This window comes from Mesoplodon densirostris, chromosome 19 (assembly GCF_025265405.1).
Source record: "Mesoplodon densirostris isolate mMesDen1 chromosome 19, mMesDen1 primary haplotype, whole genome shotgun sequence".
Taxonomy (NCBI): Eukaryota; Metazoa; Chordata; class Mammalia; order Artiodactyla; family Ziphiidae; genus Mesoplodon; species Mesoplodon densirostris.
In genome coordinates, this window is record NC_082679.1 from 50,520,591 (window position 1) to 50,545,592 (window position 25,002).

General features: G+C 45.1%; 1 protein-coding gene and 1 long non-coding RNA gene across 14 annotated transcripts in view; one reads left to right on the forward strand and one right to left on the reverse strand.

Moving 5' to 3' along the window:
- ZFHX3 (zinc finger homeobox 3) overlaps nt 1-12,347 on the forward strand; it is a 255,057-nt gene extending 242,710 nt beyond the window's left edge. For 4 of the 7 annotated variants that reach the window (XM_060085120.1, XM_060085125.1, XM_060085121.1 and 1 more), the window contains 2 exons: nt 755-6,154; nt 10,132-12,347. In XM_060085120.1, the coding sequence (XP_059941103.1) occupies nt 755-6,154; nt 10,132-11,762 (7,031 nt within the window). In that variant the 3' untranslated portion in view covers nt 11,763-12,347. Of the gene's footprint in view, nt 1-754; nt 6,155-7,727; nt 7,914-10,131 lie in introns of those variants that run through there. The other 3 variants (XR_009530677.1, XM_060085124.1, XM_060085123.1) reach the window with 3 other exon arrangements.
- LOC132480737 (uncharacterized) overlaps nt 1-25,002 on the reverse strand; it is a 199,284-nt gene that overhangs the window by 20,588 nt on the left and 153,694 nt on the right. For 2 of the 7 annotated variants that reach the window (XR_009530684.1, XR_009530678.1), the window contains 10 exons: nt 21,528-21,674; nt 13,799-13,960; nt 11,576-11,763; nt 9,603-11,257; nt 9,031-9,114; nt 7,320-7,966; nt 7,089-7,232; nt 5,087-6,558; nt 4,508-4,603; nt 350-1,678 (listed from right to left, as the gene is read on the reverse strand). This is a non-coding gene — a long non-coding RNA (uncharacterized LOC132480737). Of the gene's footprint in view, nt 1-349; nt 1,679-4,507; nt 4,604-5,086; nt 6,559-7,088; nt 7,233-7,319; nt 7,967-9,030; nt 9,115-9,602; nt 11,258-11,575; nt 11,764-13,798; nt 13,961-21,527; nt 21,675-25,002 lie in introns of those variants that run through there. The other 5 variants (XR_009530680.1, XR_009530683.1, XR_009530679.1 and 2 more) reach the window with 5 other exon arrangements.

Genomic DNA, 25,002 nt, shown 5'->3' on the forward strand with positions numbered 1-25,002 from the left:
CTGTTGCAGGCATAGGTGCTGCTGGTGCCCCACGGTGGGTCCTAGCTGGTTGGGGCCCTAGACCTCTGTTTATGAGTCTCTCCTACACCTTTGACGTCAGCAGCTGAGGTTCAAGTTGGGAAGAGTTACCCCACACTGCTGCCCCACCGTGTCTCCCTTGTGATGTTTCCATATTAGGCAGCGCACAGCTGACCCAAAAAAGGGTCAGAATATTTATGGGTGATGATCTCACTGTAGAGAAAAGTTTTAATGTGTTTTCATAATTGGCCACTTGAATGGCCATCTTTGCTTATTGAATAGAGAAGACAGTCAAAAGTCACGTTATAACAAGAAATTTAATGCCTAAAAATATATATATCCCAAAATTTCTTATATTACAGTGGATAGCGGTTCTTGCAAATTCCCCACAGCTTAGGACAGCATTAATTCACATATTCTGTAATTCAGATCCATGTAAAGGGGGTATCCCTTCAAGCCAGTTCTTGAGAAATTGAAACAAATATTGTTTAGAAGACAGATTTGTGCTATGGTATAGGCCTACTAGCAGTTGAGACTTTTTGTATTTCCTTTTCTTCCTCTCTGTTCCTGTGCACCTGCTTATATAACACGTGCTCTCAGCGGTGTGGGTCTCTGTGGAGAGTGTGTGTCTGCAGGTTGGATATTTCCCTCATCATGAGACTCTGTGTTCACGAGGCCTTGCTGGGTAGACAGCTCTAAGCCTTCTTTATCATTGGGCTTGATTTTTTTTTTTCAGAAACCTCAGATGATCTGGGAAAGAACATCTTGCCCTCTGCCAGCACAGAACACAGTGGAGATGTGAAGCCCTCTCCTGCTGACTCAGGCTCTGTGAGAGAAGATTCAGGCTTCCTGTGCTGGAAGAAGGGGTGCAACCAGGTTTTCAAAACTTCCGCCACTCTCCAGACGCACTTCAACGAGGTTCATGCCAAGAGGCCTCAGCTGCCCGTGTCAGATCGCCACGTCTACAAGTACCGCTGCAACCAGTGCAGCCTGGCTTTCAAGACCGTGGAAAAGCTGCAGCTCCACTCTCAGTACCACGTGATCAGAGCTGCCACCATGTGCTGTCTCTGTCAGCGCAGTTTCCGAACTTTCCAGGCTCTGAAAAAACACCTCGAGACGAGCCACCTGGAGTTGAGTGAGGCCGACATCCAGCAGCTTTATGGTGGCCTTCTGGCCAATGGAGACCTCCTGGCAATGGGAGACCCCACCCTGGCTGAGGACCATACCATAATCGTTGAGGAAGACAAGGAAGAAGAGAGTGACTTGGAGGATAAACAGAGCCCGACGGGCAGTGACTCTGGGTCGGTACAAGAAGACTCGGGCTCAGAGCCCAAGAGAGCTCTGCCTTTCAGAAAAGGCCCCAACTTCACCATGGAAAAGTTTCTAGACCCTTCTCGCCCTTACAAGTGTACCGTCTGCAAGGAATCGTTCACTCAGAAGAACATCCTGCTAGTGCACTACAATTCTGTCTCCCACCTGCATAAGTTGAAGAGAGCCCTTCAAGAATCGGCAGCTGGTCAGCCAGAACCCACCAGCAGCCCCGACAACAAACCTTTCAAGTGTAACACTTGTAACGTGGCCTATAGCCAGAGTTCCACGCTGGAGATCCATATGAGGTCTGTGTTGCATCAAACCAAGGCCCGGGCAGCCAAGCTGGAGGCTGCAAGTGGTAGCAGCAATGGCACCGGGAACAGCAGCAGTGTCTCCCTGAGCTCCTCCACCCCCAGTCCTGTGAGCACCAGCGGCAGCAACACCTTGACCACCACCAATCCAAGCAGCGCTGGCATTGCTCCAAGCTCCAGCTTACTGAGCCAAGTGCCCACTGAAAGTGTAGGACTGCCACCCCTGGGGAATCCCGGCGGTGCCAACACTGCTTCCCCTTCAGAGCCCAAGGAAGCCAATCGGAAGAAGCTGGCAGATATGATCACATCCAGGCAGCAGCAGCAGCAACAAGCACAGACCCTGGCCCAGGCCCAGGCCCAAGTTCAAGCTCACCTGCAGCAGGAGCTACAGCAGCAGGCGGCCCTGATCCAGTCCCAGCTGTTTAGCCCCACCCTCCTTCCTCACTTCCCCATGGCCACGGAGACCCTGCTGCAGCTGCAGCAGCAGCAGCATCTCCTCTTCCCCTTCTACATCCCCAGCGCCGAGTTCCAGCTCAGCCCCGAGGTGAGCCTGCCCGTGACGAGCGGGGCGCTGACGCTGACGGGGGCAGGCCCAGGCTTGCTGGAAGAGCTGAAGGCTCAGGTTCAGGTCCCGCAGCAGGTCCTGCAGCAGCAGAGCCAGCTCTCTCTGCCCCAGAGTCACTCTGCCCTCCTACAGCCCAGCCAGCACATCGAGAAGAAAAACAAATTGGTCATCAAAGACAAGGAAAAAGAAAGCCAGAGGGAGAGAGACGGTGCCGAAGGGGGAGAGGGCAACTCGGGACCAAAGGAATCACTGCCGGATGCCGTGAAGGCCAAGGAGAAGAAGGAATCGGCCCCCGGGGTGGGTTGTGAGCCTTCCATGCTCCCTCCACGCATCGCCTCGGACGCCAGAGGGAACGCCACCAAGGCCTTGCTGGAGAACTTTGGCTTCGAGCTGGTCATCCAGTACAACGAGAACAAGCAGAAGGTACAGAAGAAGAACGGGAAGAGCGAGCCGGGGGAGAATCCGGAAAAGCTCGAGTGCGACTCCTGTGGCAAGTTGTTCTCGAACATCTTGATTTTAAAGAGTCATCAAGAGCATGTGCACCAGAATTACTTTCCCTTTAAACAGCTGGAGAGATTTGCCAAACAGTACCGAGAGCACTACGACAAGCTGTACCCCTTGAGGCCTCAGACCCCCGAGCCGCCGCCCCCGCCCCCGCCCCCACCGCCGCCCCCGCTTCCGGCAGCGCCGCCCCCACCGGCGTCCACCCCAGCCATCCCCGTGTCAGCGCCACCCATCACCTCGCCCACGATTGCACCGGCCCAGCCGTCCGTGCCGCTGACCCAGCTCTCCATGCCCATGGAGCTGCCCATCTTCTCGCCACTGATGATGCAGACGATGCCGCTGCAGACCCTGCCGGCCCAGCTGCCCCCTCAGCTTGGACCTGTGGAGCCTCTGCCTGCGGACCTGGCCCAGCTCTACCAGCATCAGCTCAATCCAAGTCTGCTCCAGCAGCAGAATAAGAGGCCTCGCACTAGGATCACGGATGACCAGCTCCGAGTCCTGCGGCAGTATTTTGACATTAACAACTCCCCCAGTGAAGAACAGATCAAAGAGATGGCAGACAAGTCTGGGTTGCCCCAGAAAGTGATCAAGCACTGGTTCAGAAACACTCTCTTCAAAGAGCGGCAGCGTAACAAGGACTCCCCTTACAACTTCAGCAACCCTCCTATCACCAGCCTGGAGGAGCTCAAGATCGACTCTCGGCCCCCTTCACCGGAACCTCAGAAGCAGGAGTACTGGGGGAGCAAGCGGTCTTCAAGAACAAGATTTACTGACTACCAGCTGCGGGTCCTGCAGGACTTCTTTGATGCCAATGCTTACCCCAAGGATGATGAATTTGAGCAACTCTCCAATTTACTGAACCTTCCAACCCGAGTCATAGTGGTCTGGTTTCAAAACGCCCGACAGAAGGCCAGGAAAAATTACGAGAATCAGGGAGAGGGCAAAGATGGAGAGCGGCGGGAACTTACAAATGATAGGTATATTCGAACGAGCAACTTGAACTACCAGTGCAAAAAATGTAGCCTGGTGTTTCAGCGCATCTTTGATCTCATCAAGCACCAGAAGAAGCTGTGTTACAAGGATGAGGATGAGGAGGGGCAGGATGACAGCCAAAACGAGGATTCCATGGACGCCATGGAAATCCTGACGCCCACCAGCTCCTCGTGCAGCACCCCGATGCCCTCCCAGGCTTACAGCACCCCAGCACCAACGGCCAGCACAGCTTCTGCTGCTTTCTTGCAGCTTACGTCAGAGGCTGACGAACTGGCCACCTTCAGTTCAAAACCAGAGGCGAGTGATGAGAAACCAAAGCAGGCTGAACCTCCCGGTGCACAGCCAAACCAGACCCAAGAAAAGCAAGGACAACCAAAGGCAGAGCTGCAGCAGCAAGACCAGCCCGAGCAGAAGACAAATGCAGCCCAGCAAAAGCTCCCGCAGCTGACGTCCCCCGCTTCGTTGCCCCAGCCTCCTCCACAGGCGCCCCCCCCTCAGTGCCCCTTAGCCCAGTCGAGCCCCAGTCCCTCCCAGCTCTCCCACCTGCCCCTTAAGCCCCTCCACACATCAACTCCTCAGCAGCTGGCCAACCTACCTCCGCAGCTAATCCCCTACCAGTGTGAGCAGTGCAAGCTGGCGTTCCCGTCGTTTGAGCACTGGCAGGAGCACCAGCAGCTTCACTTTCTGAGCGCACAGAACCAGTTCATCCACCCCCAGTTTTTGGACAGGTCACTGGATATGCCTTTCATGCTGTTTGACCCTAGTAACCCACTGCTGGCAAGCCAGCTGCTCTCTGGGGCCATACCTCAGATTCCGGCAAGCTCGGCCACTTCCCCTTCAACTCCCACGTCCACGATGAACACTCTGAAGAGGAAACTGGAGGAAAAGGCCAGTGCCAGCCCTGGAGAAAACGACAGTGGGACGGGAGGAGAAGAACCTCAGAGAGACAAGCGTTTGAGGACAACTATTACACCAGAACAGCTAGAAATTCTCTACCAAAAGTATCTCTTGGACTCCAATCCAACTCGAAAGATGTTGGATCACATTGCGCATGAGGTGGGTTTGAAGAAACGCGTGGTACAAGTCTGGTTTCAGAACACCCGAGCCCGGGAAAGGAAGGGACAGTTCAGGGCTGTGGGCCCAGCCCAGGCCCACAGGAGATGCCCTTTTTGCAGAGCGCTCTTCAAAGCCAAGACTGCCCTGGAGGCTCATATCCGGTCCCGTCATTGGCATGAAGCCAAGAGAGCTGGCTACAACCTAACTCTGTCTGCAATGCTCTTAGACTGCGATGGGGGACTCCAGATGAAAGGAGATATTTTTGATGGAACTAGCTTTTCCCACCTACCCCCAAGCAGTAGTGATGGCCAAGGTGTTCCCCTCTCACCTGTGAGCAAAACCATGGAGTTGTCTCCTAGAACTCTTCTTAGCCCTTCTTCCATCAAGGTGGAAGGGATTGAAGACTTTGAAAGCCCTTCCATGTCCTCAGTTAATCTAAACTTTGACCAAACTAAGCTGGACAACGACGACTGTTCCTCAGTCAACACAGCGATCACAGATACCACTACTGGAGACGAGGGCAATGCGGATAACGACAGTGCGACGGGAATAGCAACTGAAACCAAATCCTCTTCCGCGCCCAGTGAAGGGTTGACCAAAGCGGCCATGATGGCAATGTCCGAGTATGAAGATCGGTTGTCATCCGGTCTGGTCAGCCCAGCCCCGAGCTTTTACAGCAAGGAATATGACAATGAAGGTACAGTGGACTACAGTGAAACCTCGAGCCTTGCAGACCCCTGCTCCCCAAGCCCTGGTGCAAGTGGGTCAGCAGGCAAATCTGGAGACAGTGGGGATAGGCCTGGGCAGAAACGTTTTCGCACTCAGATGACCAATCTGCAGCTGAAGGTCCTCAAGTCATGCTTTAATGACTACAGGACACCCACCATGCTAGAGTGTGAAGTCCTGGGCAATGACATTGGACTGCCAAAGAGAGTGGTTCAGGTCTGGTTCCAGAATGCCCGGGCAAAAGAAAAGAAGTCCAAGTTAAGCATGGCCAAGCATTTTGGTATAAACCAAACAAGTTACGAGGGACCCAAAACAGAGTGCACTTTGTGTGGCATCAAGTACAGCGCTCGGCTGTCTGTACGTGACCATATCTTTTCCCAACAGCATATCTCCAAAGTTAAAGACACCATTGGAAGCCAGTTGGACAAGGAGAAAGAATACTTTGACCCAGCCACTGTACGTCAGTTGATGGCTCAACAAGAGTTGGACCGGATTAAAAAGGCCAATGAGGTCCTCGGACTGGCAGCTCAGCAGCAAGGGATGTTTGACAACGCCCCTCTTCAGGCTCTCAACCTTCCTACGGCATATCCGGCAATCCAGGGCATTCCTCCTGTGTTACTCCCCGGCCTCAACAGCCCCTCCTTGCCAGGCTTTACTCCATCCAACACAGGTGGGTTCTGCTCTTGGTGGTTCTCCCAGTATTAAATAGCCGCCCAATTAGCGCTTCTTCTGTGGCTGTCGCACAAAACCTCTGAGCGTTGGCCTGATAGGAAACTTCCTTTTTCAAGTTCTCTAACAGCAATAAAACCTCAGGTCCCTTCCACTGAGTCTTCCTAGAGCTATGGTGTACATGACTCTTTGACTTATCAGTTCAAGGATGGGGATCTTGTGGTTGGGACGGTCTCCTGAAACCATTCTCGTGCCTGGTGTTCAGTAACACCACCAGGGTGTGTGTTACAGGCATGAACTTCAGGGTTCTGGCATACTAGATCCTGGGGTATTTTCAAGACAGCAGTTTCCATTATAGACCCTTCCATTCAGTCCTTGTGGAAATGCAGATTCCCATCTCGATATCTGTTGAAAATATAAAACATTTGAATATCTAGCTAATTCTGGATTGTGCCCTCTGGAAATTGGTTCAAGAGAATTTAAATCAACTCGTTGCCTTCCCCTGTGGTCCCACCTCCTTTTTCAGAGATGTGCTCTGGCAGGAGAGATGCTACCAGGAAGATGCTCTCATATGGTAGAGCCTTACTCCTGGGGTTCTCTTCGAGTCAGAAATAGAGTGTTATGTTAGTGTTTTTTGTTTGTTGGTTGGTTTTTGGCTGCACCACGGGGCACGTGGGATTTTAGTCCTCCGACCAGGGATCGAACCCGTGCCCCCTGCAGTGGAAGCACGGAGTCTTAACCACTGGACCATCAGGGAAGTCCCTGGTTGCTAATCAGACTGCCTTTGTACTGGAATGCAGTAACCAGGAACTCGTATTGGGCACTGTGGTTGTGAATTATGACATGTTTTAGTCCTCTAGACAGACAGAAACGTTAATGGTAACACCCCTTCGTTTGCTTCTGCCCGTTTCCCTTTCTAATTCAGAGTCGCGTACTTGGTAGTAATTTTTCCACTTCGTAGGGAGTGCCGCAGTTCTTCCTGTGCACCTCTATTGTTCCTCCTCCTCTGCCCTCACCCGTCTTCTCTGGATCCAGCTGTCTTCCCTAAATTGGACTTTCACCTCCAGGAGCCTGTGAGACTGAGGCACAAGTTAGCGGGCCCCTCCACAGCCTGTGCTGACCAGCACACATTCACCAAAGGAGAGCCCCTCGGAGTGCCTCCTTACCTTCAAAACATGGCCCTGTTCCCAGGGGTTGAAGTGTTTCTGCTGCTTCCCAGAGCAGCCCTGGTTCCTGGTCGAATTAAATCCAAGTTTTATAATTTTGGCAGTGTTTTACAGAACATGAGGGGCTACCTCATTCCAGATCCCAGTTTCTTATCCAAAGAAAAGAACAAGAAAAGAAAGCATTAAGATGTGGAAGTCGTTGCTTACATGTGTTGGCAAGTAATGTCACGGAATGATGTTAAGAGTCAGCTAGACATAAGCCAGGAAAGAGACTATGGAAAGTGGCTGAGCACTGAACTTCCCTTGCAGCCCAGGACCTTGGAAGAGGGGCTTGGGAAAGCCCAACATTTCATAATAATGTGAAAATATTAGAATCAAAATGTCTGATCTATTCCCCTTGTTTTACAGATGAGAAAACTGAGGCCCAGAGAGGTCAAGACCATTCAACAAGCTAGGGTAGGAGCCGGGCTCCCCGTGCTATGTACTCCTTCCACAGCACCCAGTACGAGCCAGTCAGTCAACAGGTATATGACCACTTAGAGTGGACTCCAGGTAGGAAGATAGATATGCTCTTAATCATTCACAGCAGCCAGGCACGCCCCAGTTACCACCGTCTGACTGTACCACAGCTCCCAGGAGCGCTGCATCTGGAATTAGGAAAGAAAGAACTTGTGTTTAATCGTCAGGCCCAGTGGTAAGCTCTTTCCATATGAGCTGCCATTTAATCCCTACATCCATCTATTGTGGAAAGCTGAGGTTCCAAGCAGTCAGCTAATAGGCCCAACATCACATGGCAGATATGTGTCAGCCACAGTCCATACCTCGTCAGTCCGACTCCAGGAGTACGTGACTCAGCCTCAGGGGGATGAAGTGGCTTGTTTGGTTCTGATCTTACAGATAAGAAAACCAAAGCCACGGAATTATTGTGAGAATGTACTGAGCTACTTTATCTCACATGGCTAGTGCAGAGCCTGGTAAATAGCAGAGGTTCAGTACATGTTCCTTAAAATTGAATCTCTTTTGTGCACTGTCAGTTCAAGATAAAGTCAGTTCTTCTCTGGAAGCCTGATGCCAGAGGGATGGGGAGATCAATAGGCACTTCCTTCTCTGCCCCACTGATCATTTGGCTCTGGCTACAGTTCCAACCTAAAACTTGGAGCAAGCCTGTTGCCTAGAAATAGACAAAGCCATGTCCCAAGTTGGAATGCATAATCTGCTTTGTGCCACTTTAACCAATAAGCCTTTACTGAGTTTTTCTAAGTCAGACACATCTTCTCTGATTTCAGTCCCGTAAGTGCATTCAGGAAATTGGATGACTTAATTTCAGTGGTCCCTTTCTGCCATTTTGGAAGAGTCAATTAATGATATTATGTGATGCTGAGGGAAGCATCCTCCTTGGCTATCCAAAAGTTAATGCCTGTTTTTTTCTGGGACTGGCAACTTGAGGCAACCTTGTTCTCTTCACCTGAAATCTGAAGGTTTTTTTTTTTAATGCAGCCTGATAGCCCAGGGAATACTGCACCACTGGAGCCAGAAATCAACATTGTCTTCACCTGGGTTGGGCTTCAGAGTGTTTTTTCTCATGAAGACAGTGACTTGTTTGGAACCCCACCCCAGCTTTCTTGCTGAAGGTGGTCCAGATAAAGTAGTGAGGGGCTATGGGATTTCTGATTTTACATTTTGGTGTCCTCTGAAGAGAAGGGATGCGTACCGTCTAGTGTCTTGGATGTGGTCAGTGTTGTCCTTCTCCGCCACCTTGCTAGTCTTCATGAACCAGCAGCAGCCCTCCATCACCCTGAAACAAAAGATTTAACTCAGGAGATAGTTATGGGTCAGGGAGGAGGTCAGGCTCTGGGGCTGGGTGAAGGTTTTACAGGTAGTGGTAGATTAGGCCTGAGTGTGATTGAGGATGGGGCTGTGCCCTGCATGCGCCTGGTGACATGGTCTGCCACCCATAAGCAGTGGTGCCTGGGGTCGGTTGTGATGTCTTAGGAATTGCTGGTGCTAGCACTTTGACGTTGCTCTCCTCCTCTTCCTGTGGCTGCTTTCTCAAGCATCTGCAGTCCTAATCCTCCTGTATGTCATTCAAATAGGGGCAGGAGAAGAAAACGCTCATTTTTCCGGTGGACTCCAGAATCCTATTCCTAGGTGGTTACATTTTTCAGCAGATTTGTTAAAGCAGATCAGCTGAGCCAAAGCAGTGCCACTGTTTACCTTGAATGGATTGTTTTCATTTCTTCCCATTGCCCCTCCTCTCTGTGCCCTCCTAACACATCCATTCACCTGCAGCAGTGGAGGTTAGAGAGGCACATGCGTAGAGCCTGTTGTGTTTGTTCAGGTGGTCTTGGTGCCTGGCCGGGTTTCTTGCTTTTGCTCTCTTCTCCAGACAGCTTCTGGTGGGGCCTCTTGACTGTACTATTTCTGTGGGGCTTTTGATGAAGGCCATCGGTTCAGATGGGTCCCAGCTGGCAGCAGCTAGCCTGGGGGTCTCCACACTAACTGCCTTGGGCAGAGTTGGGAGCGCAGCAGAGAAAACATGACCGAGTGGGATGGGTGTGGCATGGTGGGCAGGAAGGTGTTGGAAGTTGTTTAGTTGGTATGAGAGGTATGGGAGCTGACCCAGGGCTGGGTCTGGATTAGAATACAGGCTATCCAACCAGGGCCTGGCGGGAAAGCCACTGGATCAACAGGATCCTCTAAGTTCAAACCTTGAGCTCTTAGACTCTGTGCCAGTGACACAGGTGGAACATCTTGAGCACTAGCCTCAGCACCCCAGACTGACACGTGATTTCTCTGTCTCCATTCCTTTCAGCTTTAACGTCTCCTAAACCGAACTTGATGGGTCTGCCCAGCACAACAGTTCCTTCCCCCGGCCTCCCCACGTCTGGATTACCAAATAAACCGCCCTCAGCGTCGCTGAGCTCCCCGACCCCAGCACAGGCCCCCGCGGCGACGGCCCCTCTGCCAAGCCCCCAACCGCAGCCGCCGCAGGTGCAGCCGCCGCCGCCGCCAGCAGCCCAGCCGCCACCTGCGCCACAGCTCCCGCCGCAGCAGCAGCAACAGCAACGCAAGGACAGAGACGGTGAGAAGGGAAAGGAGAAGGAAAAGGCACACAAAGGGAAAGGGGAACCCCTGCCCATCCCCAAGAAGGAGAAAGGAGAGGCCCCCACGGCGGCCGCAGCCACGATCTCAGCACCGCTGCCCGCCATGGAGTATGCAGTGGACCCTGCGCAGCTGCAGGCCCTGCAGGCAGCCTTGACTTCGGACCCCACAGCGTTGCTCACGAGCCAGTTCCTCCCTTACTTTGTACCAGGCTTCTCTCCTTATTATGCCCCCCAGATCCCCGGCGCCCTGCAGAGCGGATACCTGCAGCCTATGTACGGCATGGAAGGCCTGTTCCCCTACAGCCCTGCGCTGTCACAGGCCCTGATGGGGCTGTCCCCGGGCTCCCTACTGCAGCAGTACCAGCAATACCAGCAGAGTCTGCAGGAGGCCATCCAGCAGCAGCAGCAGCGGCAGCTGCAGCAGCAGCAGCAGCAAAAAGTGCAGCAGCAGCCCAAAGCAAGCCAAACCCCAGTCCCCCAGGGGGCTGCTTCCCCAGACAAAGACCCTGCCAAAGAATCCCCCAGACCAGAAGAGCAGAAAAACGCACCCCGTGAGGTGTCCCCCCTCCTGCCGAAACCCCCCGAAGAGCCAGAAGCAGAAAGCAAAAGTGCGGACTCCCTCTACGACCCCTTCATTGTTCCAAAGGTGCAGTACAAGTTGGTCTGCCCCAAGTGCCAGGCGGGCTTCAGTGACGAGGAGGCGGCGAGGAGCCACCTGAAGTCCCTCTGCTTCTTCGGCCAGTCTGTGGTGAACCTGCAAGAGATGGTGCTTCACGTCCCCACGGGCGGCGGCGGCGGCGGCTCGTACCACTGCCTGGCGTGCGAGAGCGCGCTCTGTGGGGAGGAAGCTCTGAGTCAACATCTCGAGTCGGCCTTGCACAAACACAGAACAATCACGAGAGCAGCAAGAAACGCCAAAGAGCACCCTAGTTTATTACCTCACTCTGCCTGCTTCCCCGATCCTAGCACCGCATCTACCTCGCAGTCTGCCGCTCACTCAAATGACAGCCCCCCTCCCCTGTCGGCCGCCGCCCCCTCCTCGTCCTCCGCTTCCCCCCACGCCTCCAGGAAGTCTTGGCCGCAAGTGGTCTCCCGGGCTTCGGCCGCGAAGCCCCCTTCTTTTCCTCCTCTCTCCTCATCTTCAACGGTTACCTCAAGTTCATGCAGCACCTCAGGGGTTCAGCCCTCGATGCCAACAGACGACTATTCGGAGGAGTCTGACACGGATCTCAGCCAAAAGTCCGACGGACCGGCGAGCCCGGTGGAGGGTCCCAAAGACCCCAGCTGCCCCAAGGACAGTGGTCTGACCAGTGTAGGAACGGACACCTTCAGATTGTAAGCTTTGAAGATGAACAATACAAACAAATGAATTTAAATAAAAAAATTAATAACAAACCAATTTCAAAAATAGACTAACTGCAATTCCAAAGCTTCTAACCAAAAAAAAAAAAAAAAAAAAAAAAAGGAAAAAAAAAGGAAAAAAAAGAAAAAGCGTGGGTTGTTTTCCCATATACCTATCTATGCCGGTGATTTTACATTCTTGTCTTTTCTTTTCTAATATTAAAAAAAGAAGAAAAAACTTAACCCTGTTACATTGTGTCCTTTTGAAGGTACTATTGGTCTGGGAAACAAGTCCACAGGGCCTCCCTATGTCTTTGGAGCTTAAACCCCTTGTATATTTGCCCCTTTTCAATAAATGCCCCACGTTGATAGCACAGAGGAGCCCGGCATGCACTGTATGGGAAAGCAGTCCACCTTGTTACAGTTTTAAATTTCTTGCTATCTTAGCATTCAGATACCAATGGCTTGCTAAAAGAAAAAAAGAAATGTAATGTCTTTTTATTCTCAGGTCAATGGCTCACACTTTGTTCTGTTTTCAGAATCATTGTTTTAAATATATTATTTTGGGTTTTTTTTTTTTTTTTGGTTTTGGTTTTCGTTCCAGAAAAGATTTTTTGTTTTGTTAATTTAAAAACGGGCAGAAAGTATTTGAGAAAAACAATGTGAACTGCTTTAGCTTTCTGGGGATTTTAAGAATAGCTTTTCTGCTGAAGCCAATTTCAAGGGGAAAAGTTAAGCACTCCCACTTTCAGAAAAAAAAAGAAAAAACCCACACACAGAGTGTTGAGGACTTGTAGCTTAAAAAAATAAGTTTTAAAAACTGACTTTCTGTATTTATGATAGATATGACCATTTTTGGTGTTGAGTAGATTGTTGCATTGGAAATGAACTGAAGCAGTATGGTAGATTTAAAAGGAAAAAAAAAAAAACCTTTTGTGTACATTTAGCTTTTTGTATGGTCCAGCTGACAGCTCCTCATTTGATGTTGTCTTGTTCATTCCTAGCAGATAGATTGCAATCCGTTGATTCACCTAAGCTTTTCTCCCCTTTGTCCCTTTAATTCCACTTTCTCTTTCCTCCTCCCACCCTATAATCTCCCACTTAAGGTAGCTGCCTTCATTTCTTAGAGGGTAGCTGCAGAATTATTTTATAAAACTAAAGAAAGAATTTCAATGGGTTCTAGGGGTCATTAGGATCCTCACAGATTATTTTTGGTTGGGGAGTTGAAACTTTTTAAAGGCATATAATTCTAGTTACCTATGTCTGTTAGCCTTGTACATTTATTTTTTATTTATCCTTCCTTTGGTTTTTCTTTTCAGCCTTTTTTTCCCTTCCTTGTTTGGTAGATGCTTCAAATATTCTTTTCCTAAACTAAAGCATTTGTTTCGGTTTGTGTAATTGGGCTGTGTGCTTTTCTTTTCTAAAAAAGTTTTTGGTTAGGGGTTTGGTTTCTGTGTTTTTGTTTTGTTTTCTTTCCTCTCTCAGAAAAAGAAATTTCATGCTTTAAATAAAATCCAAAGACACACCCTTTCACTGCTGAGGCAGAAAAAAGGGAAAGGGTTCTTGTTACTTGAGAATTTGTTTCTGATTTAAATAAACAAGACTTAGTTTAATAAAAGAAAGAGTAAAACAGAAGATTCCCAGGTTGTTATGTGCTTCTTCTGCAAGCAGAGAGGCAGCTGTTAAAGACAATTCCATATACCAAAAGACACACTTTTTACTTCAAAGTTTTGTCCTTGTGTTAGGCAGTCTGAGCAGCGAGTGATCCAGAGCGCAGCCAACAAAGAAGCAGATAGCAATGTACGTACAGAGAGCAAAAAAGGAACTGTGTGTGAGGCACTTGTGTTTATGTTAATATCTGTATTCCTGTAACACACAACACAACGCAACATACACCCTTTCTCATCTTAAAAAAGCGGTCTGAACTTTGAAAGGAAACCTTTGTGCTGCTATAACGTAGATTTTGGAGACAAATAGATGCTTTGCTGTTTCACCTTCATAGCCAAACATCAACAGAAAAAAATCTCCCCTTACCCCGAAAGTTTGAAATCCTTCTCCCCTTCATTCTCTTCCTTATGTTTCAAAAGGGAACTTTGAAGACTGTGAATGCAGGTTCCATCTGGTCACCTTTCGGGCTTCTTCCCCAGTGCTGAAGCCACTCATCGACTTTGCAAAAAGACTGGAGCATTCCAAGATCTGAAAATGAATTTCTTTTTTTTCTCTTTTTCTTTTTTAGCCGGGACTATTTTATTTTTATGATTTTGTTTTTAGTTTAATGAAAGAGTAGATCCTGAACTGTTGTATATATTTCTAACTAGGCTGACTGATGCACAGTGCAAATTACTTTTTTAATTGTTTTTTTTTAAGTAGAAGTACTAAAGAATACCATCTAACTATTCATACCAGTATCCAGTCGTAGCATAAGGTGTCAAAAACAAGTACACAAAACATTTGCTGTTTTAACAAGCTATTTCTTTTAACAAGAATTCTTGTATTTCTCCCTGTGTTTGAGATGAACATTTTTAAATTTTGAAGTTGTACAGTTTTTTGTTTTCCATTATTTTATCTTGTTTGTAACTCTATGAAATATATATATATATTTTTTGCCATTTAACTGTTGTATGTTACTCTGTGTCTGTATCATATAGAAAAAAATTGTTTTTGTTTTTGGTTCTCTATGTGATACCAATTAACAATTTAACACTAGTTTTATCTGTCAAATTCTGCTAGGTCTTTTCTGAAAACTTTGTTTTTAAAAATGGTAACTGTTTGGTAATAGTGCAATTTCTATCCCTTTCCCTCCCCCCCTCAACTTTAAGTTCATTTCCTTGTCATTTTGCCACCCCTCCCCAAAGTTTTTTTTCTTTTTCCATTCTATTCTTTTCTTTTCTTTCTTTCTTTCTTTTTTTTTTTTTGAGCTACCATGCCATCCTCCCTCTGTGAGGCAGAGTGACTGTCAGTGTTTTTGTTATGCCATGCCTCGACCTGTGGGTGTGTTCGGCAATAGCAAGGTGGTTGGGTAGACTGACTAAGCAGGCTTCCACCCACCAGTGTTCCTCAGTGGGGTTATGTGAGTGTTTCAACCTGGAGTGGGTTGCACGCTTAATGATTTCCTCTACAAGTATAGCGCCCACATATATGTTCATTCAAAAAAAAATTCTCAGCATTAACCTAGAAGTAGCAAAGCAGTCGGTGATGGTAAAGCTTAGAGGTCAAACATGAGCTAGTTAGATGTCTGTGGGCTGGCATCCACCATGGCTGTGACCCGTATCATTTACAAAGCATGAATTCACTACAATGCTCAACTGTTTAGATTGGTCCCACTCGGAGAATTTACTCCTGTCTGCTGCATAGTCCGTAGCTGAATAGGATATCTCAAATTACTTTTTGAATTAGTTCTTCTCCTCCATTGATACTTCATATTTTTGGTTGGTTGTTTTTTTTCTGAATCTCCACAGTGTGGGTTGGTGCCAGACACCAATCAGTCATAGCACCAAATGGGCCCACAGAATGGGAGTTATTTCCTCCATCCTCCAAAAAGAAACTTAAGAAGGAAACACATACACACACCTACACTTGCGTGCACACACACACACACACACACACACACGGAAAAGTTTAGGAAGTTTTATTTTTAATTAAAAGCTATTTAAAGAGATGAATGTGGCCAAAGTTTTACACAATTGAAAATAAGGTAACACAGACAGCATGTGTGTAAACCTGAGTTTATCAGGCATGGCAGGAAGCTGCAGGAGAGAGAGGCAGAGACCCAAGCCAGTGCACTTGATGTTCATGGACATATATTTTTTTTAAAATAATAAATTAAATTAAAACATTTTAAATAGAAGCATAAATTGAGTTGGTTGGTTGTTGGCGCTGAGATACTGCCCACTGTGAAACAAAGCTTTGACTAGTTTGTTTGTTTACTTTCTTCGGAGGGGAGGGGGGCAAGTTTGGGTAGGAAAGAAAGCATACATGAACGTGACCCTGAGGTGAAGAGGTATATGAACAGCCTTTGCAATGTACAAAAAAACAACAAAAAAGACAAAAAAAAAAACAAAAAAAAATAGAGCAAGTGAAACCAAAAATGATGTTCTTGGTGTTTTTCTATAATGTAGTCTTGTTAGCTTTTTTGTTACTGTAACAATGCTGATCTCGAACTGTACCAAAATACATGGAGACTAACAGAACCACATGGAACTTTCAAACCGAAAAAATTTGTCACAAAAACTTTGTTGTCATAGTTAAGTTGATTGTAGATGGTAATTGAATATACTCCTTTGAAAATATTTCATCAAGTATGTTTCCTGCTCATTGTGATACATTAAAAAAAATATGAGCAAAAGTTCTTGTCTCTGTCACCAGAGTTTTTGTGTGCATGTGTGAGAAAGAGGTTGATGGCTGGCAAGGTGTAAGTCTGAACAGTATCCTGAGGTTGTGTGGCCAGGGACACTTATTCTGAGGTACACAAGCTCTTTGGTAATTCTAAGTGTCCTTGTATCTCCTGGTACTCATGAAAGTGCAGGAAGTTTTGGTGATGGTGCTGACTAGCTTATTTGAGAAGGGTAAGCCTGACAGCTTGGATGATATTTGGCCCCAAAGAGCCCTAATAGCATTTCTACTTTTAATTCAAATGTTTATATGAGAATTTTAGATACCTGGGACAACCACAAGCAAGGAAGTTTTGCTGATGATGAGGAAAGGTAAGTTTAACTTCTCTGAAATGGGAATTAGATCCAGTGTTTATGACAGAAGGATATGAAAAGGTGAGTTGAATTAAATGGATGATTGACTACATTTACCTTTCCTACCAAAGGATTTTTAAAACCCGTTAGAGCAGAATTTGAGATAAGAACAGTCTTCAAAACCGTAATAGCATTAGTAATTCCTATATACAAGAGGAAACTTGGTCCTCTTATCAAAACCCCTCCCTTACAGCAGAAAATGCATGACATTCATTAATAGTACATTCAAGATCAGGCCCAAAGGCCTTCCATTCATCTCTAATTTATAGCCAAAGCCCATAAATAATTTACACAACTCTAGCAGTAGGCCTGGATGGCACTGCAAGCTAGCTGTGTTCTTGCAAGGTCTGCAGCATCTGCCCTCAGCCAACGGGTCTTTTCTACCCCAGGAGTTGAGCTCTGAAACCCTCTTCTATTGGCTTAGACAGCCATTGTCCACCAAGTCTTTTTTTTTAGTTCCTGCAGCAGGCATTCAAGAAGCAGCAGTGACCCTATTAACTCAACATTTCAAAGAATTCTACAACTGGTACAGGCACTACTAGAGCTCAGAAAGGAAAAGTGGGTTCCCTCACTGGTAGCTGGAACCTCTGTGCCAAACAAGCAGTATCACTGTCCCTAATGAAACCCTGCTCTTTCCCCAGGCATTGCACCTTTCTTTTGGGTGTTCCTGCAGAAGCAGATGGCTTCTACCTCAGTGTGTTTTCTTGGCACACACTTATGTCACTGATCTTTCTTCTGACCCCATGAAAAGGTACAGTATAATAAAAATTGTTCAGACCCTAAGCCATATCTGCCTTTCTAGGCTATAATTATTTTAGGGTCTGGCAGGATCACACTGAAATGTTTTAAATGGAACTAGTTTTGCAGCAAGGTTTTGCTGCTTCAGCTCTTTGGAGGAAGGTGACTACAAATTCTTCTTAAGATAAATTTTTAACAAGAAAATAAGCACCTAAATTACATCGAGAGAGGGCTGGGTAAGGGACTCTTTCTGTTACTGAAAAAGCTTTATACTAAAGGGAAAAGAAGTCTTTCAGTCTGGCTTCAATATCATGTTCATGTGGATATTAGTCTCCTTGGAATTAACTGTTTCCCCCCCCCCCCCAGAAAATGTGAAACGGCAACATCTTAGTACGGCTGGCTGATATGTGTTAGTCGGGTAGCTGTTTCTAATTTTGATTTAAAGAAATGTCTGTAGTGCCTAGCTCCTGTTATATGGACTAATGACCTTACAAATCTCACTTTTAACAAGTTTTGACTTTAAGTTACAAGAGCACAAGCAGTTTAAGAGTCAAGCTGAAGGATGAGAAGTTTGCACCTGCTGCTCTGCAGCCTTAATTACAGTAGGACAGATGCGCTTGCTCAGTCTCTGTACATTTCTGCTGGGGGTGGACCAGCCAAGGCTCTGGTAAAACTTGCAAAATTAGTGCTCTCAGGGCCATTAAAATAGACAAAGCTTTCCATTACCTTTATTTCATAGCAAAGATGGTGGGTATTTCCCCTCCTCCTTCCCTTCCCTCCTCCCTCCTTTCCTTCCTTCCTTCCTTCCTTCTTCCCTTCTTCCTTTCTTTCCTCTCCTCCTTCTCTCTTTCATCCTTTTCTTAACTAGGGGCATATATTTTTTAAATGTCTTATCATTTAGCTTAGATTCCTCTCAAGCTACGTTCTCGAGTTTTTAAATTCCAGATGCAAAAATAAATTTGTTCTTTATCCTTTATGATTGCTTCATTTCTTATCTATATAGAACAAAGAGACTGTTTAATCCAATTTAGGGATCCCTTATTAATATAAGAATGAAAGCTTTCAGATGAACTGTTTTACTCTTGGGGCAAGATCCCTTGGCCTGAGAAATGAGTGCTAAGAAACAACAAAGAGTAGCAAGTGACAAAGGCATCAGTAGACATTCTCTGCCTCCGTAACACCAGAAGCTGCTTTGGACACTCACTCTGCCTTGCCCTCCTACGCTCAGTACACTGCTCTTTCCAAAAGCCCCCTTACGCACTGCTGCTGTCTTTTAGACCCCCTCTGTAATGCTTTCTATTGGCTTGACACTTAGAATATTTTGTGAAGTTTTGTAAAATTACTTCTTGCTGCTCAAAATGACCTACAAAGTAGGCAGAGTAGGTGACCCTGATCCCAGGTGGTCAGGAGAGTGAGGTAATGAGTGAGGGGAGAAGGCACTGACCGTGCGTTCAGCCTCTGTCCAGTGTTCCTTCTCCCCACACAGCATTAGGAGAGTGGTCGAGAGAGTGGGCTGGAGTCAGACTGATGGGGCTCCACCACTGTAACTTGGATTGCATTATTACTCCCACTGTAACATGAGGATAAGGGTACCTGCTTCATAGGTTTCTTTTAAAGATTAAATAAGTTAATATCTGTAAAATGTTTCAAACACTTCCTGGTACATACTGAGTACTGAATACCTGTTGCTCCTATTACTGTCAGTATTAACTCTCCACTTCTTTGCTGTAGGTCCCTTGGAATCGCAGCTTTTCTCTTTTAAAATTAATTAATTAATTAATTTTTGGCTGCATTGGGTCTTCGTTGCTGTGCGTGGGCTTTCTCTAGTTGCGGTGAGCGGGGGCCACTCTTCATCGTGCGCAGGCTTCTCATTGCAATGGCTTCTCTTGTTATGGAGCATGGGCTCTAGGCACACGGGCTTCAGTAGTTGTGGCACGTGGGCTCAGTAGTTGTGGCTCGCAGGCTCTAGAGCACAGGCTCAGTAGTTGTGGCGCACAGGCTTAGTTGCTCCGTGTCATGTGGGATCTTCCCGGACCAGGGCTCGAACCCGTGTCCCCTGCATTGGCAGGCGGATGCTTAACCACTGTGCCACCAGGGAATTCCTGGAATTACAGCTTTCTAACCCTTGCTTTACTTCACAGAGGGTTTGGGGACTTATATAAGTTATATAAGTCAGTCCCATCAAGCCCTTGCCATATGTTTATAGCTGATGTTTCCCTGTCTGTACATATCTCAGCGGGTGTAGAGATTTTTCAGGGTGTTTCTGCTCATGAGTTGTACAGGAGGACTGGACTGAGTCTGTGCTTCAGTCTTCCCATGTCCAACTTCTAGTGATTAATTTGGTCAGAGGTAAGGATGGCTTATAGTTTGCTTTTGTTTGCAAGAATAGACATTCCTGCCTCACCATGCCTTGGCGGGTGAGCACTTAAATGTCTGGGTTTACAGAACAGAGTAAATGGAGTAGGTTGTGACAATCTGCTCACTGCCATTGCCTGTTTTGAGGTGGTTTGAATACACAGGTTGGGAGCAGCAGTATCTAAAATGAGACTGTGAGAGTGAATGAATTGTACATGAAACAAAACCAAAAGAGGAAATCACCAAAGGAATGCAGCAAGAGGATCTTTTTACCCCAAAACACAGGAAGAGCTTTTAAAAATACTATTATTCTAGTAACCTGCAAAATAAACATCAGGAAGAGGCATGGGAACAACTGAGTAAAAACTACATTAGCCCAGAGAAAAGGCTTGAGTATAGCCTCTGCATATATGAACTCATCAGTGACACAGGCTTTAGGAAGCTATGGCTCTGTGAACTTTCTCCATTTTTAATCAGAAACAGTGATGGTACTGGAAATAAGATTGCTGATACTGGTATGAGAGGGCTGGTAAAGGCTATGCAGTATGACTGGTGAGTCATTTTTCCTTTTCTGAGGATAATAACATATAAATGAAGCTTTGGCATATTGCCTGTAGATAGGATATTATCATACAGTATCTGCCTTTGATTTCTTTGTTATATGGCTCTAAGTTTGATGTTGCTTGAATACTTTCCGAAGTCTGATTTGTATTCAGCTGAACTTGTTTCTTTCGGTAGACTGTAAAGATGTTGCTCCACTCTTGTCTCATTCGAATTGCTTCTAAGAAGAAGTCTGCTGCCATCCTTAGTTTTTAATGTACTTTTTTCCTCTTTTAAGATTTTTTCTCTTTATCACTAGTTTTATCGCATCATGTTATGATGTGCCTTGGTGTAGTTTCATTTCTGTTTCTTGTGTTTGGGATTTGTGGAGCTTCATGGATCTGAGAGGTACTACTTTTTGTCAAAATCGGAAATTCTTCAACCATTATTTCTTCAAGTCTTTTTTTTTTTTTTTTCTGTCTGCTTCACTCCTTCCCTTCACCTTCAGGGATTCCAATTATATATGTATTAGACCATTTTAAGTTAACTCATAGCTTACTGATGCTCTGGTTTGGTTTCTTTTTCAGAGGCAGGGCACTCTTTACTCTGTGTGCTTCTTTTTTTTTTTTTTTTTTGGTAGCCCATACAGGGAATGAGTATGCTTCATTTTTGACCTTCCATGTCTCTACTTAATTTTTGAACATATCACATACAGTTAAAATAACTGCTTTACTGTCATCCTCTGCTAATCTATGTAAGTTCTAAGTTGGTTTGATTATTTTCCTCATTATGAATTGTGTTTTCTTGCCTCTTTAAAAGTCTAGTAATCTTTGATTGGATACCAGTTACTGTGAATTTTACCTTGTTGAGTGCTGGATATTTTTGTATTCCTAAAAATTTCCAGTTTATTCTGGGATGTGCTTAAGCTACTTAAAAACAGTTTGATCCCTTCATATCTTATTTTTAAGTTTTGTGGGGCAGGACCAGCACACTAACCAAGGGCTAATTATTCCCCATTACTGAAGAACGAAACTTCTGAGAACTCTACTGAAATGTTCCATGAACTTTTTCTGACCCTGTATGTGCGTCAGGTGCTGTTCCCTCTTACCTTTTGGGCTGGTTCTTTCTCAGCCTTAGGTAGTTTCCTAACATGCATGCACTGGTCAGCACTTTTCTGAATAATCATGGAGGACCCTGTGAAGATCTCCAGAGGTCTCTCTTCTCTGGTACTCTGTCCTGCAAATTCTAGCTGCCTTGCTTTCCCCAGACTCACCTTTATCTCCTCAGCTCAGGGAGTCTGCTGGATTCCACCTAGGTTCCTCACCCTAAGTTGTAACCTGGAAACTCTCTTTAAGGCAGTAGGGTGGGATAATCAAAGGGCTTACCTTATTTGTTTCTCATCTCTCAGGGATCACTGTTCTTTACTGTGTGGTGTCCAGTGTCTCAAGAATCATTCTTTAATATATTTTGTCTTGTCTTTTTAGTTGTTGCAGCTGGGAAAGGTACATCTGGTCTCTATTGCTCCATCTCAGCTGAAAGTAGAAGTCAAATATAGTTTTTAGATATATATGGTAAGAGTCCTGTATACCTTTCTAAGTCGCTACCTATGCTTATGAAATTTCCCAAAAGGTGTGATTAACTTAGGAGTCTGATTTCCCCAACAGACTTCCCTGAACATGACGGATGCTGACTCACTCTTAGGATCAAAGTTTGAAACTGCTTCATCCTTTTGCTTAATCACAGTGATGAGCAGTGAAAGAAATGTAGGTAAATGCATAATTCTGGCCACTTTTTGCCTTGCCATAATGCCACATAGAGTGGAAAAACCAGTTGTTAGGTTTTGAAGTTGTAAGTCAGCCCATGAAGCAGAGGTATGACTGACAGTAAAACACTATTTCAGCTCTTCCCCCTTGATATAAGGGTTATCACTATGCATAAAGGTAATTCAAGTAAAAAAAGAAACACTTTTATTTCAATGATGTCCTTCACACAGATCATTTTTCAGGCTAACTAAATGTGGCTCAAGGAAATCCATTAACTTGGAAGTGTGGTTCTTACTCTGAGATGAATTCATTGCACTCAAAGGGCTTACCTTATAAGTAACACAGAAGAATGCTAAAAATCTGGCCTCAGCAGACACTAGTCATTCTTGTGAAAGTCAACTTATATTTGTTTGTTATGTTTATTATTTTGGTAGAAATTTGACCCTACTTAAATTGGTAATATAATAATACATCCATGATAAGTGAAAAACTTAAGTGTTAGCTCATTACCTGCTTTCAAAACTCTCAAGATTTGTTCCAGGGTACCCTTCCCACTATGCTTATCTGCAGATAATCTGCTCCACTAACAGCAGTCTACCTTCCAAACACACCCTGTACTTTTCCCTCTATATTTAAAGCCTTAACATCATTCACTAGATGACATCTATCTCATCACATCTGTCCAGTCCCTTTTCTGAAAAGATCAATGAAACTAAAAGCTGGTTCTTTAAGAAGATAAACAAAATTCATAAACCTTTAGCCAGACTCATCAAGAAAAGAAGGGAGAGGACTCAGATCAATAAGATTAGAATGGAAAAGGAGAAATTACAATGGACACCACGGAAATACACAGGATCATAAGAGACTGCTACAAGCAACTATATGCCAATAAAATGGACAACCTAGAAGAAATGGGCAAATGCTTAGAAAGGTACAATCTTCCAAAACTGAACCAGGAAGGAATAGAAAATATGAACAAACCATTCACAAGCACTGAAATTGAAACTGTGATTAAAAAACTCCCAACAAACAAAAGGTCCAGGACCAGATGGCTTCACAGGTGAATTCTATCAAACATTTAGAGAAGAGTTAACACCTATCCTTCTGAAACTCTTCCAAAAATTGCAGAGGAAGGAATACTCCCAAACTCACTCTGTGAGGCCACCATCACCCTGATAACCAAAACCAAAGATACCACAAAAAAACAAAAATTATAGGCCAATATCACTGATGAACATACACACAAAAATCCTCAACAAAACACTAGCAAACCAAATCCAACAATACATTAAAAGGATCATACACCACGATCAAGTGGGATTTACCCAAGGGGTGCAAGGATTCCTCAATATCTGCAAATCAGTGTGATATACCACGTTAACAAATTGAAGAAGAAAAACCACATGATCATCTTAGTAGATGCAGAAAAAGCTTTTGACAAAATTCAACACCAATTTATGATAAAAACTCTCCAGAAAGTGGGTATAGAGGGAATCTACCTCAACATAATAAAGGCCATATATGACAAACCCACATCTAATATCATACTCAACAGCGAAAAGCTGAAAGCATTTCCTCAAAGATGAGGAACAAGATAGGGATGCACATGCTTGTCACTTTCATTCAACATAGTTTTGGAAGTCTTTGCCATGGCAATCAGAGAAGAAAATGAAATAGAAGGAATCCAAACTGGAAAAGAAGAAGTAAAACTGTCATTGTTGGCAGATGACATGATACTATACTATATAGAAAATCCTAAAGATGCTACCAGAAACTACTAGAGCTCATCAATGAATTCGGTAAGGTTGCAGGATACAAAATTAATACACAGATATCTCTTGCATTGCTATACACTAACAACAAAAGATCATAAAGACAAATTAAGGAAACAATCCCATTTACCATCATGCCAAAAAGAATAAAATACCTAGGAATACACCTAAGGAGGCAAAAGACCTGTACTCTGAAAACTGTAAGATAAGAAATCGATGACACCAAAAGATGAAGAGATATACCATGTTCTTGAATTGCAAAAATCAATACTGTCAAAATGACTATACTACTCAAGGCAATGAGTAGTATACAGATTCAATGCAATCTTTATTAATAATAATCACCAATGGCATTTTTCACAGAACTAGAACAAAAGAATTTTAAAATGTGTATGGAAACACAAAAGATCTCGAATAGCCAAAGCAATCTTGAGAAAGAAAAATACAGCTGGAGGAATCAGGCTTCCTGACTTAAGACTATACTACAAAGCTACAGTCTTATCAAAACAGTATGGTACTGGCACAAAAACAGAAATATACATCAATGGAACAGGATAAAAAGCCCAGAAATAAAACCACACACCTATGGTCAATTAATCTATTACAAAGGAGGCCAGAATATACACTGGAGAAAAGACAGTCTCTTCAATAAGTGGTGCTGGGAAAACTAGACAGCTACATGTAAATGAATGAAACTAGAACATTCTCTAACACCATCCACAATAATAAAGTGGATTAAAGACCTAAATGTAAATTGGACACTATAAAATTCTTAGAGGAAAACATAGGTAGAACACTCTTTGACATAAATCGCAGCAAGATCTTTTCTGACCCACCTCCTAGAGTGATGAAAATAAAACCAAAAATAAACAAAAGGGACATAATTAAACCTAAAAGGTTCTGCACAGTGAAAGAAGCCATAAGCAAACAAGAAGACAAGACACAGAATGCTAGAAAATATTTGCAGATGAAGTGACTGACAAGGGGTTTATTTCCAAAATATACAAATAGCTCACACAGCTCTATGTCAAAAAACCAAACAACCTAAACAGAAAATGGGCAGAAGCTCTAAATAGACATTTCTCCAAAGAAGACATACAGATGGCCAAAAAGTACATGAAAAGATGCTCAACATCAGTATCAGAGAAATGCAAATCAAAACTACAAAGAGGTATCACCTCACACCGGTCAGAGTGGCCATCATCAAGAAGTCTACAAACAATAAATGCTGGAGAGGGTGTGGAGAAAAGGGAACCTTCCTATATTGTTAGTGAGAATGTAAATTGGTACAACCATTATGGAGAACAGTATGGAGGTTCCTTAAA